Raw genomic sequence first — 14571 nt, 5'->3', positions numbered from 1 at the left:
CGGCATGCAGGATCTTTAGTTGCAGCAGGCAGGATCTAGTTCCCTGACCAGGGATTGAACCCGGGCCCCCTGCATTGTGAGTGTGGAGTCTTAACCACTGGACCACCAGGGAAGTCTCCAGGTTTTTAAAAAAGCATATGTATTTGGGGAAGCACAGAAAAATCAAAGACCAAACAGCAATCTGTTAAATGTGGTTAACTGGAGGACTCTAATCAGTGAGGCTTCCACTTCTTATTTTGTTTGAATGTTGCAGTGAGCATATATTAAGAGACAGGGGGAAAATGATAATTTAAAAACAAACAAAAAACCTCTAGGACCAGAGGGAGAAAGTCTAATTTACCTGGAATAGAAGAGACTTCTGATGTAGACTTGTCACCATCTATTATCAGAATATCAGAATCTTCTATGGCTTCTGTTTCCACTTTACACCTTGTACTCAAAGCTGTTCGCTTCTTCCTGGATGTTTTAGGAAATAAACCTTTGGAAGAATCTAGCTTTATCCCACTGGAGTTGTTTCTTTTGTCAAGTTCTTCTAGTTTCCCACTTATCTTTTTTGGACTTTCTGAATACTCATTTGGTTTCTTTCGTTTGGATTTATGATTTTCCATTTCCACTCGTTTCCTTTTGGTTTCTTTTCGACTGACGTTGGGCTCTAGTTTTGGACTTTCTATTTGGGGAATTATTGAAATGCATGTGCTTATTAATCAACAAAAAACAAATTTTAATACCTAATAATCTTAATACGACTTCAAAATATCCAATAGCCTTATCTATAAAATGAAAACGCAAGAATCAAATGTGGCATACTGAAAGCAAGCTGAATATACTGTTATTTAGATTGCCTTTTGTACGGGCTATATAAACTACCTCATCTAAGGCTTCCCTTAAATAAATTTTTAGTATTTTAAAATAATTAAAGCTGTCTTTGGGTTGCCAACTCTGGAAGCTGGCAGGGGCTAACACTGTATCACACAAGTGCTTTACTTTAATTGAACAGCTCTCCCTATCAACCATAAGCAATGTTCTCTCAGTGGTGACCACTTCCAAGAGTCAATGGCTAAGCTTAGTGTTTTCAAAACTGAAATGTTAACAGAAATAATAATTATCACTAACCTTGCTTACGATGACACTTGGAAAGTACCTGGTGCTCAGTTCGTTTTTTTAGAAGCAAAGGGAAGTATTTCCTCAAAGAAAACTCGGGATTTGACCACCTAATTTCCTCCAGCAAAAGATTTCGTACTTCTTCAGTCAAATCCTTCCTTCTCCCCACAAACTGCAATAAAGAATAAAATGCTCAATTAAACCCACATTGTCCATTAATATTAATCAGAATACTACCAACTACTTTCTGTCTATAAGTCTATGTCACTGTAGGGTTAGCTTTAGTCACTAAATAGAATCTCGATGGCAAAGCTGCATTTGCACAGCTTTAGAAGGACTTGGTTCATTTTTTAAAATATATATTTATTTGTTTATTTATTTGGTTGCACCAGGTCTTAGTTGCCGCAGGAGGGCTCCTTAGTTGCGGCTCATGGCCTCCTTAGTTGCAGCTCGAGGGCTCCTTAGTTGTGGCATGTGAACTCTTAGTTGCAGCATGCATGTGGGATCCAGTTCCCTGACCAGGGATCGAACCCAGGCCCCCTGCATTGGAAGCGCGGAGTCTTATCCACTGTGCCACCAGGGAAGTCCCTTAGTTCATATTTTTATTGTTCCTTCTGTTCAACTAATTGTATTTTACACATTTATTAGATTATAATTCTGACTGATAAAGTATCTAAATGTGCTATATAATCTAATATTCTTTTGAAACTGGCTATCATTAATTCTTAGTATGTTTTTAAAGCTCTAGGAGTATTTAAAACAGGTATGTACTTCAATTGGGATTTATTTTTTAAAATTGGACTCTAGGAAGAGATGAATTTTAGGTCACAACAGTAAATAACCAAAATTTTTTCCCTCTGAAAGATATGAAGGAAACTTCCTACAATGGATGACCGCTCTCATACTTACCACAACAGCAGAATTATTACTTTTTGAATTTAAATTCAATGTTGAAAATTCACCAAGAGCCATGACACATTTTGAGAGATCTATTACTTTAGTATTCAGTTCTTTAAGCTTAGTTAAGAGAGGACAAGTGGGTGGTTTCAAATGCCACAAATGGCACCCTAAAGAAAAAGAGAAAAATTATGTTAATTACCTTCATTCATATCCTTATCCACTTATCAAATACCAACTAGATAAACATGAGAAGACACGACAACAACTATATAGTTAACACAAAAGTACCAAAACTCAAATGAGTATACAGGAAACAATACCCTCACCTCCAACAAATACAATTCATAAAAATTACCCAGTCTTCCCTCCCAATTGTTAAAAATAAGCAAATATTAGCATATTTTCTCCCCCCCCCAACCCCCGCCCACCAGTATGCGGGCCTCTCACTGTTGTGGCCTCTCCCGTTGTGTAGCACTGGCTCCGGACGTGCAGGCTCAGCGGCCATGGCTCACGGGCCCAGCCACTCCGCTGCATGTGGGATCTTCCCGGACCGGGGCACGAACCCGTGTCCCCTGCATCATCAGGCGGACTCTCAACCACTGTGCCACCAGGGAAGCCCTCTTTCCTTTTAAAATCAACCTTGCTAATCAGGTTAAAAATTTCAGGGGCAGTTAGCATCCTGAAATCCAGACTCTGTTATGAGGTGAACATGGGCATGATCCTAAGGAAAAGCATAACTAACTTCTATAATTGAACATACTATTAGAAAATGCTTTATAAAACTGAACTAGGGACTTCCCTGGTGGTCCAGTGGTTAAGAATCCACCTTCCAATGCAGGGGATGCAGGTTTGATCTGGTCGGGGAACTAAGTACCACATGCTACAGGGCAAGTAAGCCCATGCACCACAACTACTGAGCTTGCACGCCTCAACTAGAGAGTCTGCATGCGCAAACTACAGAGCCCACACACTCGGGAGCACACCGCACCACAACCACAGAGCCTATGTGCTCTGGAGCCTGCGCGCCACAACTAGAAGGAAGCCCGCGTGCTGCAACGAGGAGCCCACGTGCCACAACGAAGATCCCGTGTGCCGCAACTAAGACCCGACGCAGCAAATAAGAAAATTAAATAAATAAATATGTAAAAAAAAGAACTGAACTAGGAAAAGTAACAAGAAAGGCTTCATCAACAGAATGGCCAATAGCAGAACTGGGAAAAAAGGAAAAGTGGAATATTACTAGAAAGACTGGGAAGTTCCCCATAAAAGAGAGGCTAAACAAAACTCAAAAACTATCAAGGTCAGAAACATAAAAGGAAAAGAAAGGAGAACAGAACATAGTGAACATTTCATGAGTAGAGGGAATAGACCAAACCAAACCACAAAGCCAGCTGAGAAGAATATAACTGTTTTCCTGCTGACAAAAAAACTCTAGGTAGGAACAACAACAAAGCAAAGATAGAAAGCTTTGTACATTATCAATAATTAAAAACTACATAAGTAAGTAGGACTGTGGTTGCCATAGCACTTGGATCCAAAGAGAATTAGCTCAGGATCAAGCTAACACCACCTTACAAGGCTCGGGCAAACAGCTTGCTCTCATGTACGGTGCATGTGAGAAAAGAGCGAACTAGAGCAATGGAGCACTGCTCCCTGTTACCAATTCCAGGAGACAGCCCACAAGATACTTCTGTGGTACTAAGCAGCACAAGCTGTTCTGGAAAGGAGGCAAACAGATTTCTCTTGAACAGTGAACAGCAGACTGGACAAAGACAGGGCTGGAGCTCCTCTGAGAAATTCTTAAAAATAATCTGCTGAAACATAGGCTATGATTTCAGAAGGGAACTGCCTTCCTTTTAGAACACAGCGCCTGTCTGGACAGCATTCACTTAAGGGCCCACACATGTGCCTGCCCTCCCCTGGCATCAGGGGTAAGGGCTGAGGATGCCTTTGGCTTTCTTGCCCCACCCCATTCCTCAGTCCAAGGCTGAAGAAGAGAGGATAAAACACTAAATTCCCACAAAAATCCCCATAAGAATTATACCTAAACCTTTGTCTCACCTTAAACCAACTTACATAGCTTCATATTACTACTAACATTTAAAACTATTTCATAGTAATAAACTCACCATCATCTTTTTGCTGAACATGAACGACGCTCTGGAAACTGGTACTCACTGCATTGTACACATCTAATGCAGCAGCTTTCTTTGCAATTTGTCGTTTCAACAAATCTGGCAAACCACTCATTAGAAAGTCACGCTTTGCTTTAAACTGCACATCACAAGCCTGAGGCTTTTCAGCTGCATCTTGACTTTTAAGAAAATGATGTGAGAAAAGGAGAGCTAAGGTTATAAACACTTAAAAAAATAAACTAACTATACAATAAATACTTCTTAATTTTATTTGAAAAAATTTAAACAGCTACCTGAGATGTTAGCTGGTCAAATTCTGTTTCTGCTTATTGTAAAAACGAAAGTCTTTCAGTGTTAAAAAAAAAATTAAATAAAAATAAGTATATATACAAAATAATGTCTTGAAGGACATCCACCAAAATGTCTTTGTCTTCCTTTTTCTTTTATTTATACATACATTTATATTATAATCAGAAAACAAAATCAGTGCCACATTTCTAAAAGTTAATACAAGAACTTCTAAGGTAATATTGTTTCCAATACAATAGCAAGAACCTTAAGGCCCTTATTACTGATGTCTCAGTTTCACCTGGCTTATCTTGTATTGCTAATCATAAGAATCTTGACTTTTGCGGGAGGGTGGTGAAAGGGTAGAGGAGGATGGGATGATGGAGTGGCGGAGGGGAGAGAGAGCGTGGTGCTGGTGTGTCACGGCTTACACACCCTTCCTAGCCTGCCATATATAGAGTTGAGGACTGTAATATCCTCTGCAAACTGAAATTTGGGTTGGTAATTAAGAAGAGGCTTCAAAAATTTCTATTCCTTTCCCATTTGAGAGAAATGAAGAAAAGATGAGATCTAAAGCCAGACTGAAGAGATTAATCTCAGAAAAGAGGAGGTGTACCTTTTTGACTATTAATTGGAGGGAAGGACGAAAAGATGGGTGAAGTAGCTATATTAGTATGTGCCTACAGTGGAAGATAAACTTTAAGGAGGGGGTACAAGGTACTAATAAAAAAATATACACACATATATTATATACACAGTTAGAAATAGTTTTGGATGTGTGTGTGTGTGTGTGTGTGTGTGTGTGTGTGTGTGTGTGTGTGTGTGTGTGTTTCCTAGCTTTATCTGCTGAGAAAGCCTAGAAGCACTGATACCTCAGGAGCACTAGGTAAAATAAGCACCTCCACTAAAAGGAACCAGGGCTCCTTGCAGAAGAGGCTCATTACAGAGCTGGGGCAGGGCAAATAAAAGATGAGCCTGGAATATTTTTGTGTTCAAAAAAGTAAGAAATGCTCTATAAATGATGAGTGTGTGTCAAAGGGGCATCGAAACCAAGCTGAAGGGCTTCCAATGGCCAAATCAGAAGCAATTTGAGCATTAAAATTATTAATGGATTAAAACCCAGAGAATAAAACAGGAATCCATGAGTAAATGGGTAAATACTGGAAACAACCCAAATGGCCACCAATAAAAGAATAAATTGTGGTAAATATATTCGTATAAGGAACACTATTCGGCAACAAAAAAGAATAGACTACTGATATTCTTTGACTGAAAGAAGCCAGAGACAAAAGTGTACCTCCTGTATGATTTCATTTCTATGAAATTCTAGAAAAGGCAAACTAATCTATACCAACAGAAAGCAGATCACAGGTTGCATGGCATTGGGAGTGGAAGGCAGGGATGAACTGCAAAGAGGCAAAACGGAATTTTTGAGTGATGAAACGTTCTCTATTGTGGTGGCGATCACACAGATGTGTACATTTGTTAAACCTCAAACTGTTTACTTAATATGGGTGCATATGATTGTATGTACATTATACCTTATTATATACATTATACCTTGTACATTATACATTATACCTTGATTATAACCTTGAATAAAGTTGATTTTAAAAAATAAATGTGTACTAAGCAAGAGCAGTTAGGCACAAAACTATATATATATATATATATATAAAGTTTACGTGAAGTTCTAAAACAGACAAGACTAACCCATGGCAACAGAAGTCAAACTAATTGATGGTAATAGAAATCAGAATAGTGGTAACCTTTTGTTGTGGTGGTGATGGTGGTGATACAGAAAAAGGGTAAGTAGCCATTAGGGAGTAAAAGAAAGTTGTTATATCTTGATATAGTGTACTTATCAAAACTGTATGCTTAAGATTTGTGCATTTAACAATATGTAATTATTCCTCAATAAAACTGAAAGAGGAAAAAAAAAAATAACCTGAACTCATTTCCCTAAACCTGATCTTCTTCCATCATGCCATCTACTGGTACAGACCAGAACTTAAGTGTCATGCTTCTACCTTCGTCTCTCCCACCCCCAGCCCCCGTGTCTAATTAATCATCAAGGGTTCTTAAATGTATCTTCTAAAATCTTTTCATACGTCATCTCCAGCACCTGAGTCCACACCTCCATCATCTCACCCCCAAACCCTTGTGTCCACTCTAATCCCTCCATCCCATTCTCTGTACAAGAGCCAAATTAATCCAGCGGTCAAATTAAACTTTCAAAATCCAAATGTTTATGTTCACACTCCTGTTTAAAACCCTCTGATTGCTTCTCATTGCTCTTAGCATAGTGACATAATTCTTTCATACGGCCTAAGGGCCCTACCCACATGGGCTGGCAGCCGCCTCTCCAGCGTAATCTCATTTCTCTCACCCGTGCTGTTTATGCTCAAGTCACACTGGCATTCCTTCAATCTCCTGTATTTACCAGGCTCCTTCCAGCCACAGGGACTCTGTAGATGGTCCCTCTGGCTGGAACACTGCTCCTCCCCTTGATGAACTCCTGCTCATCCTTCAGTTCAGATGTCATTTCCTCAGAAAATCCTTTCCTGACCAGACCAAATCTACTCAACCAACTTTTAATAGACCTTTGTACCTCTCCTTCTTAGCACACTGCAATTTTTCATTTGTTGGCCCAATTAATGTTTAATCAGAGATTGCCTTTCCTCTAGAGTATAAGCCTCCTGAGGACAGGGAATGTGTCTTATTCCCCATGATATTCCTAGTACCAAAAACAGCACCTGCTACATAGTAGGTATTTAAATATTTACTGAACAAGTTCATAAATCAGCTTTTTGCTATTTTTGGTTTGCTTGTTTACTTTCCCACTGTTTTGTCTAGAGATGGACACAAAATGTTTGCAAAAGACCAAGATCTTCAAATTGCAGTTGTAGGATTGTCAATATTGTCATCTGTTAAAATGGATTTATCAAAGCTTCAAATGATAACTTAAATGCTTTCTCATCAAAGTAAATGAATGCAAAATACATTCCATGAAATATTTTGACATTTTAAAATTTGTATCAGACTGACCTGCTTTCATCAAAACCAAGGACAGCTGTTTTCTGAGCCTTTCTAGTAAGAAATAAAGGTGCGACTTTCACTTTTCCTTAGAAAAATAAATGCTTAGGTTAGTATCAAGGTTCATCATCTCCACTTACCTCTAGCTACTTTTAAAACTTAAAAAAATTTTTTTTAATTAAAAAATTTTCTATAATGAGCAGATCTCTCAACCTGGGAAAATCAATATCAGAATCTCTTTGGGAGCTTCTTTTTAAACTACAGATTCCCACAACCCACCTCTGGAGATTCTCAGTCAGTATGTCTAGAGAAGGACCTAAGGATTTAAAAATTTTTTAAATTTACCAGATGATTTTGATGATCAGTCAGCTTCGGGAACCACTAAGCTAACTGAGGCTAAATAGATACAAAGAAATGCAATCACTTAAAATAGACTCAGTTACCTTTTGTAAAACTCTTCACTACATTATAACTTTACTCATTTACTCATTAAAATAGAAATATTTAATATAATTAAAAGGTTATATTTTATAAGACAAGAGATTAAATCAAAATGAGATAAAATTAAAATTCAGAACAATATAATCCCCCCAAAACATTCTACTGTTCATCATCAAGTTATCAAATCTGATTACCAGGGACATTTTTAGGAGTCTTGTTAAGTTTTTTTCCTAACACATCATTCAGACACTGAAGTTTCTTCTGATTTTTCTCAGGATGCTTTAAAGGAGTAGGACTTGAACCTGTTATTACAGAGTCCTAAGACAGAATAAGAAAAAAAAATTTTAATAACATACAATTAACGTTATTAAAATTTCAAAAGGATTACAGTGCTAGAGGCCATGACAAGATAATCACATTAGCAACTCCATACATCTCCCTGTCAGAAACTAACATGGAAAACACAGGACCCTGTCAGAAACTAACATGGAAAACACAGGATATGAATGGCAATAGTCTGTGCTTATATCATACAAGTTCACGTGATCAAAGAGTGGATTTACTATGACCATGGGTTTTCTTTTTTTCTTTTTTTTTTTTTTTGCATTACGCGGGCCTCTCACTGTTGTGGCCTCTTGCATTGCGGAACACAGGCTCCAGCTCATGGGCCTAGCCGCTCCACAACGTGTGGGATCTTCCCGGACCGGGGCACGAACCCGTGTCCCCTGCATCGGCAGGTGGACTCTCAACCACTGCGCCACCAGGGAAGCCCGGTTTTCTTTTTTAAAGAAGCAACTAACAGACTATATTGCAGATAAAAGAATCAATACAACCAAGCTATAAAAATTATGGCTATTCCCTTTCAGAACTATACATCCTAGATATGTATTAGATGAAGTCTGGTAAGTTCTCATGTGGTCAGCATACATCTATTGAGCATCTACTGTGTGTTAAGCAATACAGCAGGCACTGGGAACACACAAAAAAATGAAACTCTAGAGTTGGTGTCAAGTTTACACCAGGGTTTAGGGGACAGAGGGAGAGCTAATCTATGAGTAAATTGTTTAACTAGTGAGCTTCCCTGGTGGCGCAGTGGTTAAGAATCTGCCTGCCAATGAAGGGGACACAGGTTCGAGCCCTAGTCCAGTAAGATCCCACGTGCCCACAGAGCAGCTAAGCCCGTGCGCCACAACTACTGAGCCTGTGCTCTAGAGCCTGCGAGCCGCAACTGCTGAGCCCACATGCCACAACTACTGAAGCCCACATGCCTAGAGCCTGTGCTGAGCAACGAGAAGCCACCACAACGAGAAGCCCACGCACCGCAACGAAGAGTAGCCCCTGCTCGCCACAACTAAAGAAAGCCCGTGCGCAGCATCGAAGACCCAAGGCAGCCAAAAATAAATGAATAAATAAATAAATTTATTTTAAAAAATAGTTTAACTAGTTATAATACAGTATAGTGAAAGTAATACTGACTAAATACAAAAAAAAACCCCATGAAAGTAAATTAAAGTACATATAGGGAAGGAAACTATTTGTCTTGAAGGCATCAGCAAAGCTTTCAAGAGGAGGTAGTCGAGGGCGGGCGGTGGGGGAAAAGAAAAAAAAAAAAGAGGAGGTAGGTGATTATTCACAGCATTTTTCATAGCCAAAAAGCGGAAACACCCCAAATGTCCATCAACTGATGAATGGGTAAATCAACTGTGATATTTCCATATAATGGGGTGTTATTTGGTAATAAAGAGAAACAAAACACTGATTCTACAACATGGAAGAACCTTTAAAACATTATGCTAAATGACAGAAGCCAGATACAAAGGACACATATGGTAGGATACCATTTATATTAAATGTCCAGAACAGGCAAATCTATAAAGACAGAAAGTAGATTAGTGTTTGGCTAGGGCAGGGGTGGGGGGAATTGGAAGGTGACACCTAAAGAGAATGAGAGCTCTTTTGGGGGTAATGAAATATTCTAAAACTGACTGTGGTGATGAATACACAACTCTGTGAATATACTAAAAGTGACTGAATTGCACACTTTAAATAAATCATGTTATTATATTTTTTTAAAAAAGAGAGAGAGATGGTGGCATAATTTAGCAGGATCTTAAACTCTGAGTAGGAATTCCTTAGGTAGAAGAGAGTACCTACTATACATTTAACGCTGAAACTACAAACTGAAAAAAGTAAAAATTGCAACCTTTGGGGCAAAATGAATAATTTAGTATGACAGAGCAAAAAGAGTGTGTTTGAGGAAGGGGGGTTGTTTTGAGGAAAAGGAGGAGCTAGTTCAGCCTAAGAAGTATCTTGAATGACTTGATAAGGATTCAGAGTGTATACTGTAGGCCAAAGAGAGCCAAAGCCTTTGAAAAGAGAATGAAAAATGATATTTTTTCTACCACCTCAGGGCTTCCTACAATTCTACCTTATAATTTCATAACAGTTTCCTTCCCCCATTTCAAACAGAAGAACAGAACAGAATTTATATCAATAAATGTTTGTAATACTTACTTCTGTTTCTGACCTTTCAGGGAGCGTCTGATGTCTGGACGAACGCCTTAAAGGTGTCACTATTTCTTCAGTAGCTTTTGACCTACTAATGTGTAAAGCTTTTGCTTTTTCAATCAATTGTTTTGCTTTGGATACATTTTTTGAAGCACTGCTTACCTAAACACAAATGTGAAATAATAACAGGTTACTGGCAAATATTTTATATTTAATAATAGAAAAAAATAGAAAAGCAAACCTTTAAAGATAGTAAAAAGATCAGTAGTTGCCAGGGGAAAAGGAAGGGACGAATAGGCAGAGCACAGAGGATTTTTAAGGCAGTGAAAGTTCTCTGTATGGTACTATAATGGTGGATACATGTCATTTTACATTTGTCTAAACCCACAAAATGTACAATACCAAGAGCGAACCTTAATTTAAACTACAGACACTGGGTGATAATGATGTGTCAATGTAAGTTCATCCATTATAACAAATGTACTATTTTGATATTGATTATGAAGAGGCTATGCATGTGTGACAGCACTGGGTATATGGGAAATCTATACCTTTTGCTCAATTTTGCTGTGAACCTAAAACTGCTCTAAAAAATGAAGTCCACTAAGTACATATATAATAGAAAAATATAATCACAGTTCACACTAAATAAAAGACCCAAAAAATGGTTATTCAAATCTTACCAAGGAAATGAAATTAAAATGTGTCTAATTATACTTGGTTTGCCTTTATTTCTTGCTTGAAATCTATTCAGATAAATATAATTACATTTGTGAAAAATACCCAAAAAGATATCCATATTAAATATCTGTATATAAAAAATTTTTTTTAAATAGATGTCTGGGGACTCCCCCGGTGGTCCAGTGGTTAAGACTCTGCACTTCCAATGCAGGGGGCATGGGTTCAATCCCTAGTCAGGGAAGTTCCACATGCTGCGTGGTGCAGCCAAAACAAACAAACAAACAGATGTCTGTACAGATTAGAATTATTGGTTATTTCCCCATTATCTTCATGGCATCTATTCTTTGATTTTAGTCACTTTTAGGCTGAATCCTTTGGAGAGAGGTTGAAAAGGTAGTAGCTATGGAAAAGAACACTGATAAGAATAAAGTCTGGCCTTCAGGCCTGGCTCTGCCACTGATGTACTAAGCGATCTTGTGCATTTAAATATTATCTTCCAGATAATGTTTTTTCCATATTCCGAGTTCTACAGGTTTTTACATTTGGATTAAAAACACATAGCAAGCAAGCTGCAAAATAGTTCACATTATATGATCCCTTTTAAAAATGACATGTAAATATTTAAGGATAGGAAAAAGTCTGGACAGATGAACTTGTAACTATTAAAAGTGGGATTTCCCCCTGGGGATCTCCCTTGTGGCACAGTGCTTAAGAATCCGCCTGCTAATGCAGGGGACACGGGTTCAATCCCTGCTCCAGGAAGATCCCACATGCCGTGGAGCAACTAAGCCCATACGTCACAACTACTGAGCCTGCGCTCTAGAGCCAGCGTGCTACAATTACTGAAGCCAGAACACCTAGAGCCCGTGCTCCGCAACAAGAGAAGCCATCGCAATGAGAAGCCAGAACAGTGCAATGAAGAGTAGACCCCGCTCGCCACAACTAGAGAAAGCCCATGCACAGCAACGAAGACCCAAGGCAGTCAAATAAATAAATAAAAAAAATTAAATACAAATAAATAAATAATATAAGTAGCATTTAAAAGTTCAGTAGAATCTTTCTAAAAAGTAAGAGAGATAGCAATTAAGAAAAAAAAAAAAAAGTGGGTTCCCCCTAAACAGTAGAAGAGAAAATTTTAAAAGTTTTCACTTTGGGGCTTCCCTGGTGGCGCAGTGGTTGGGAGTCCGCCTGCCGGTGCAAGGCATGAGGGTTCGTACCCCGGTCTGGGAGGATCCCACGTGCCGCGGAGAGGCTGTACCCGTGGGCCACGGCCGCTGGGCCTGCGCGTCGGGAGCCTGTGTTCCGCGGCGGGAAAGGCCAACAGCAGTGAAAGGCCCGCGTACCGAAAGTTTTCACTTTTAAATTTATATACTACTGTGTCTTTTAAACAAATGTTTGCTGTTTTTAAAAACTTAAAAAAAATTTTTTTTTGGACTGTGCCTTGTGACATGCAGGATCTTAGTTCCCACACCAGGGGATCGAACCTATGTTCCCTGCAGGGGAAGCGCAGAGTCCTAACCACTGGACCCCCAGGGAATTCCCAAAACTTTCAAAATGTTTTTTAAAAACATTAAAAGAATAGGCACGGAAAAAAAAATTTTTTTAATTAAAAATAAAATATAAAAAAGGAATAGATATGGATATTCAGAACATACATAAGGAGGTTAGAAATGTTAAGGATCTGCTTTATAGTAGTAGAGTGACAGATTTTTGTTGTTCTGCTAGAAAAGTTTTTTTTCTTTTTCATAAATTTATTTGATTGATTGATTTTTGGCTGGGTTGGATCTTCGTTGCGGTGCACGGGCTTCGGAGGCTTCTCATTGTGGTGGCTTCTCCTGTTGCACAGCACGGGCTTTAAGTGTGTTGGCTCAGTAGTTGTGGCGCTTGCGCTCAGTAGTTGTGCCTTGCGGGCTCTAGAGCGCAGGCTCTGTAGTTGTGGCACACAGGCTTAGTTGCTCCGCAGCATGTGGGATCTTCCTGGACCAGGGATCGAACCTGTGTCGCCTGCACTGGCAGGTGGATTCTTAACCACTGCGCCACCAGGGAAGTCCCTAGCAAAATTTTTGACAGGCTGCTGAACCTTAGGATAAGTTAGTATTCAAAATAATCCAGCTAAATTTAAATTAACGACTCAATCATTGAAACAGTTAAGAAAGACATGTTTTATTGAATGTGTGAAAAAAAAAATCCACATGCATTTTGGCATGTAGTTCTGCTATTTCCTGAAATCTGTTTTTTTTTTTCTAATAGTTATTTTTCTGATAAAAGTTTTTTAAAGTTCTTTTTTTTTTTTTTTTTTTTTTTTTTTGCGGTACGCGGGCCTCTCACTGTTGCGGCCTCTCCCGTTGCGGAGCACAGGCTCCGGACGCGCAGGCTCAGCGGCCATGGCTCACGGGCCCAGCCGCTCTGCGGCATGACGGGATCCTCCCGGACCGGGGCACGAACCCGCGTCCCCTGCAACGGCAGGCGGACTCTCAACCACTGCGCCACCAGGGAAGCCCCAAAAGTTCATGTTTATAGAAAAACAAAAAACAGAAAAATGAAGAAAATCAAAATCAACCATAATCCTATCATCTCAAAAACCAGTCATTTCCAACACCCTCCTTTCTGACCTAGCTACCTGTCCTCCCAGCTCACACTTGGTTACTCCTGACTCAAACAGGAACTTTCGTCCTGACAGCTCTCTACTTTTTCCTTATTTATCAGCCCCTGGTACTCCTTTTCCCTGTCCCCAGCTTAAATTCCATCATATATCACGTCAACTCTCAAAAATATTTTCACCTTCTTTGGCACCACTGTCCTTCAAAACAGGGTTAAATATTTACTTTATGAGATTAATGATAAGAGTACCAAGCATAGTACCCAGAGTGAGATAAGAAGCCCCCCCCACAACGTGGAAAAAAAAAGAGTTGTTAAATAAAAACAAAAGAGATACCAACTTTCTGTGGCAGTGGCTTTCACCCAAGGATTATATCAGAACCACCCTGGTGGCTTTTTCAACACACACACACACACACACACACACACACACACACACACACGTACCTACTCACCCAGGAGAGAATCCAATTCTCTCATCATATGGGATAAGCAGTTTACTTTACAAAAGCAGCTAAACTATTCTTATATATACAACCTCTCCCTTTAAGATAGTGGTTTTCAACTGGGGGTGAATTTTCCCTCCAGGGAATATTTAGCAATGACTGGAGATATTTTGGTTGTCATAGCTAGGGTAGTTGGGGTGCTACTGGCATCTCACAGGTAGAGGCCAGGATTACTGCTAAACATCCTATAATGTACAAGACAGTTCCCCACAACAAAGAATTATCCAGCGCACAATGTCAACAGTACCAGGGTTGAGAGACCCCACTTGTTAGCCTCTAATCTACAGAAATAAACCAAAAATTCAATCATGCTTATTTCCATAAGCAGCCTTAGGGAAAAAGATTGGAATATAACTGTCACTAAGAAAACTTTTTCT

The 14571-nt window shown here is 39.2% G+C and overlaps 1 protein-coding gene and 1 non-coding gene across 5 annotated transcripts in view; both read right to left on the bottom strand.

The window, feature by feature from the left end:
- Positions 1-14571, bottom strand: part of ATAD5 (ATPase family AAA domain containing 5) — a 48110-nt gene that overhangs the window by 20796 nt on the left and 12743 nt on the right. For all 4 annotated transcript variants that reach the window (XM_067021127.1, XM_059047833.2, XM_059047834.2 and 1 more), the window contains exons 4-10: positions 10416-10571; positions 8096-8219; positions 7473-7548; positions 4131-4315; positions 2011-2168; positions 1114-1273; positions 341-667 (exon numbers count right to left, since the gene is read on the bottom strand). In XM_067021127.1, coding sequence (XP_066877228.1) covers positions 341-667; positions 1114-1273; positions 2011-2168; positions 4131-4315; positions 7473-7548; positions 8096-8219; positions 10416-10571 — 1186 coding nt within the window. The remainder of the gene's footprint in view (positions 1-340; positions 668-1113; positions 1274-2010; positions 2169-4130; positions 4316-7472; positions 7549-8095; positions 8220-10415; positions 10572-14571) is intronic.
- On the bottom strand, positions 40-112 carry TRNAV-CAC (transfer RNA valine (anticodon CAC)). Its single transcript has one exon. It is a non-coding gene; the product is annotated as a tRNA-Val (tRNA).

This window comes from Kogia breviceps, chromosome 19, assembly GCF_026419965.1.
Source record: "Kogia breviceps isolate mKogBre1 chromosome 19, mKogBre1 haplotype 1, whole genome shotgun sequence".
In the NCBI taxonomy this organism is placed as follows: Eukaryota; Metazoa; Chordata; class Mammalia; order Artiodactyla; family Physeteridae; genus Kogia; species Kogia breviceps.
This window is presented reverse-complemented; position numbering and strand designations above follow the sequence as displayed.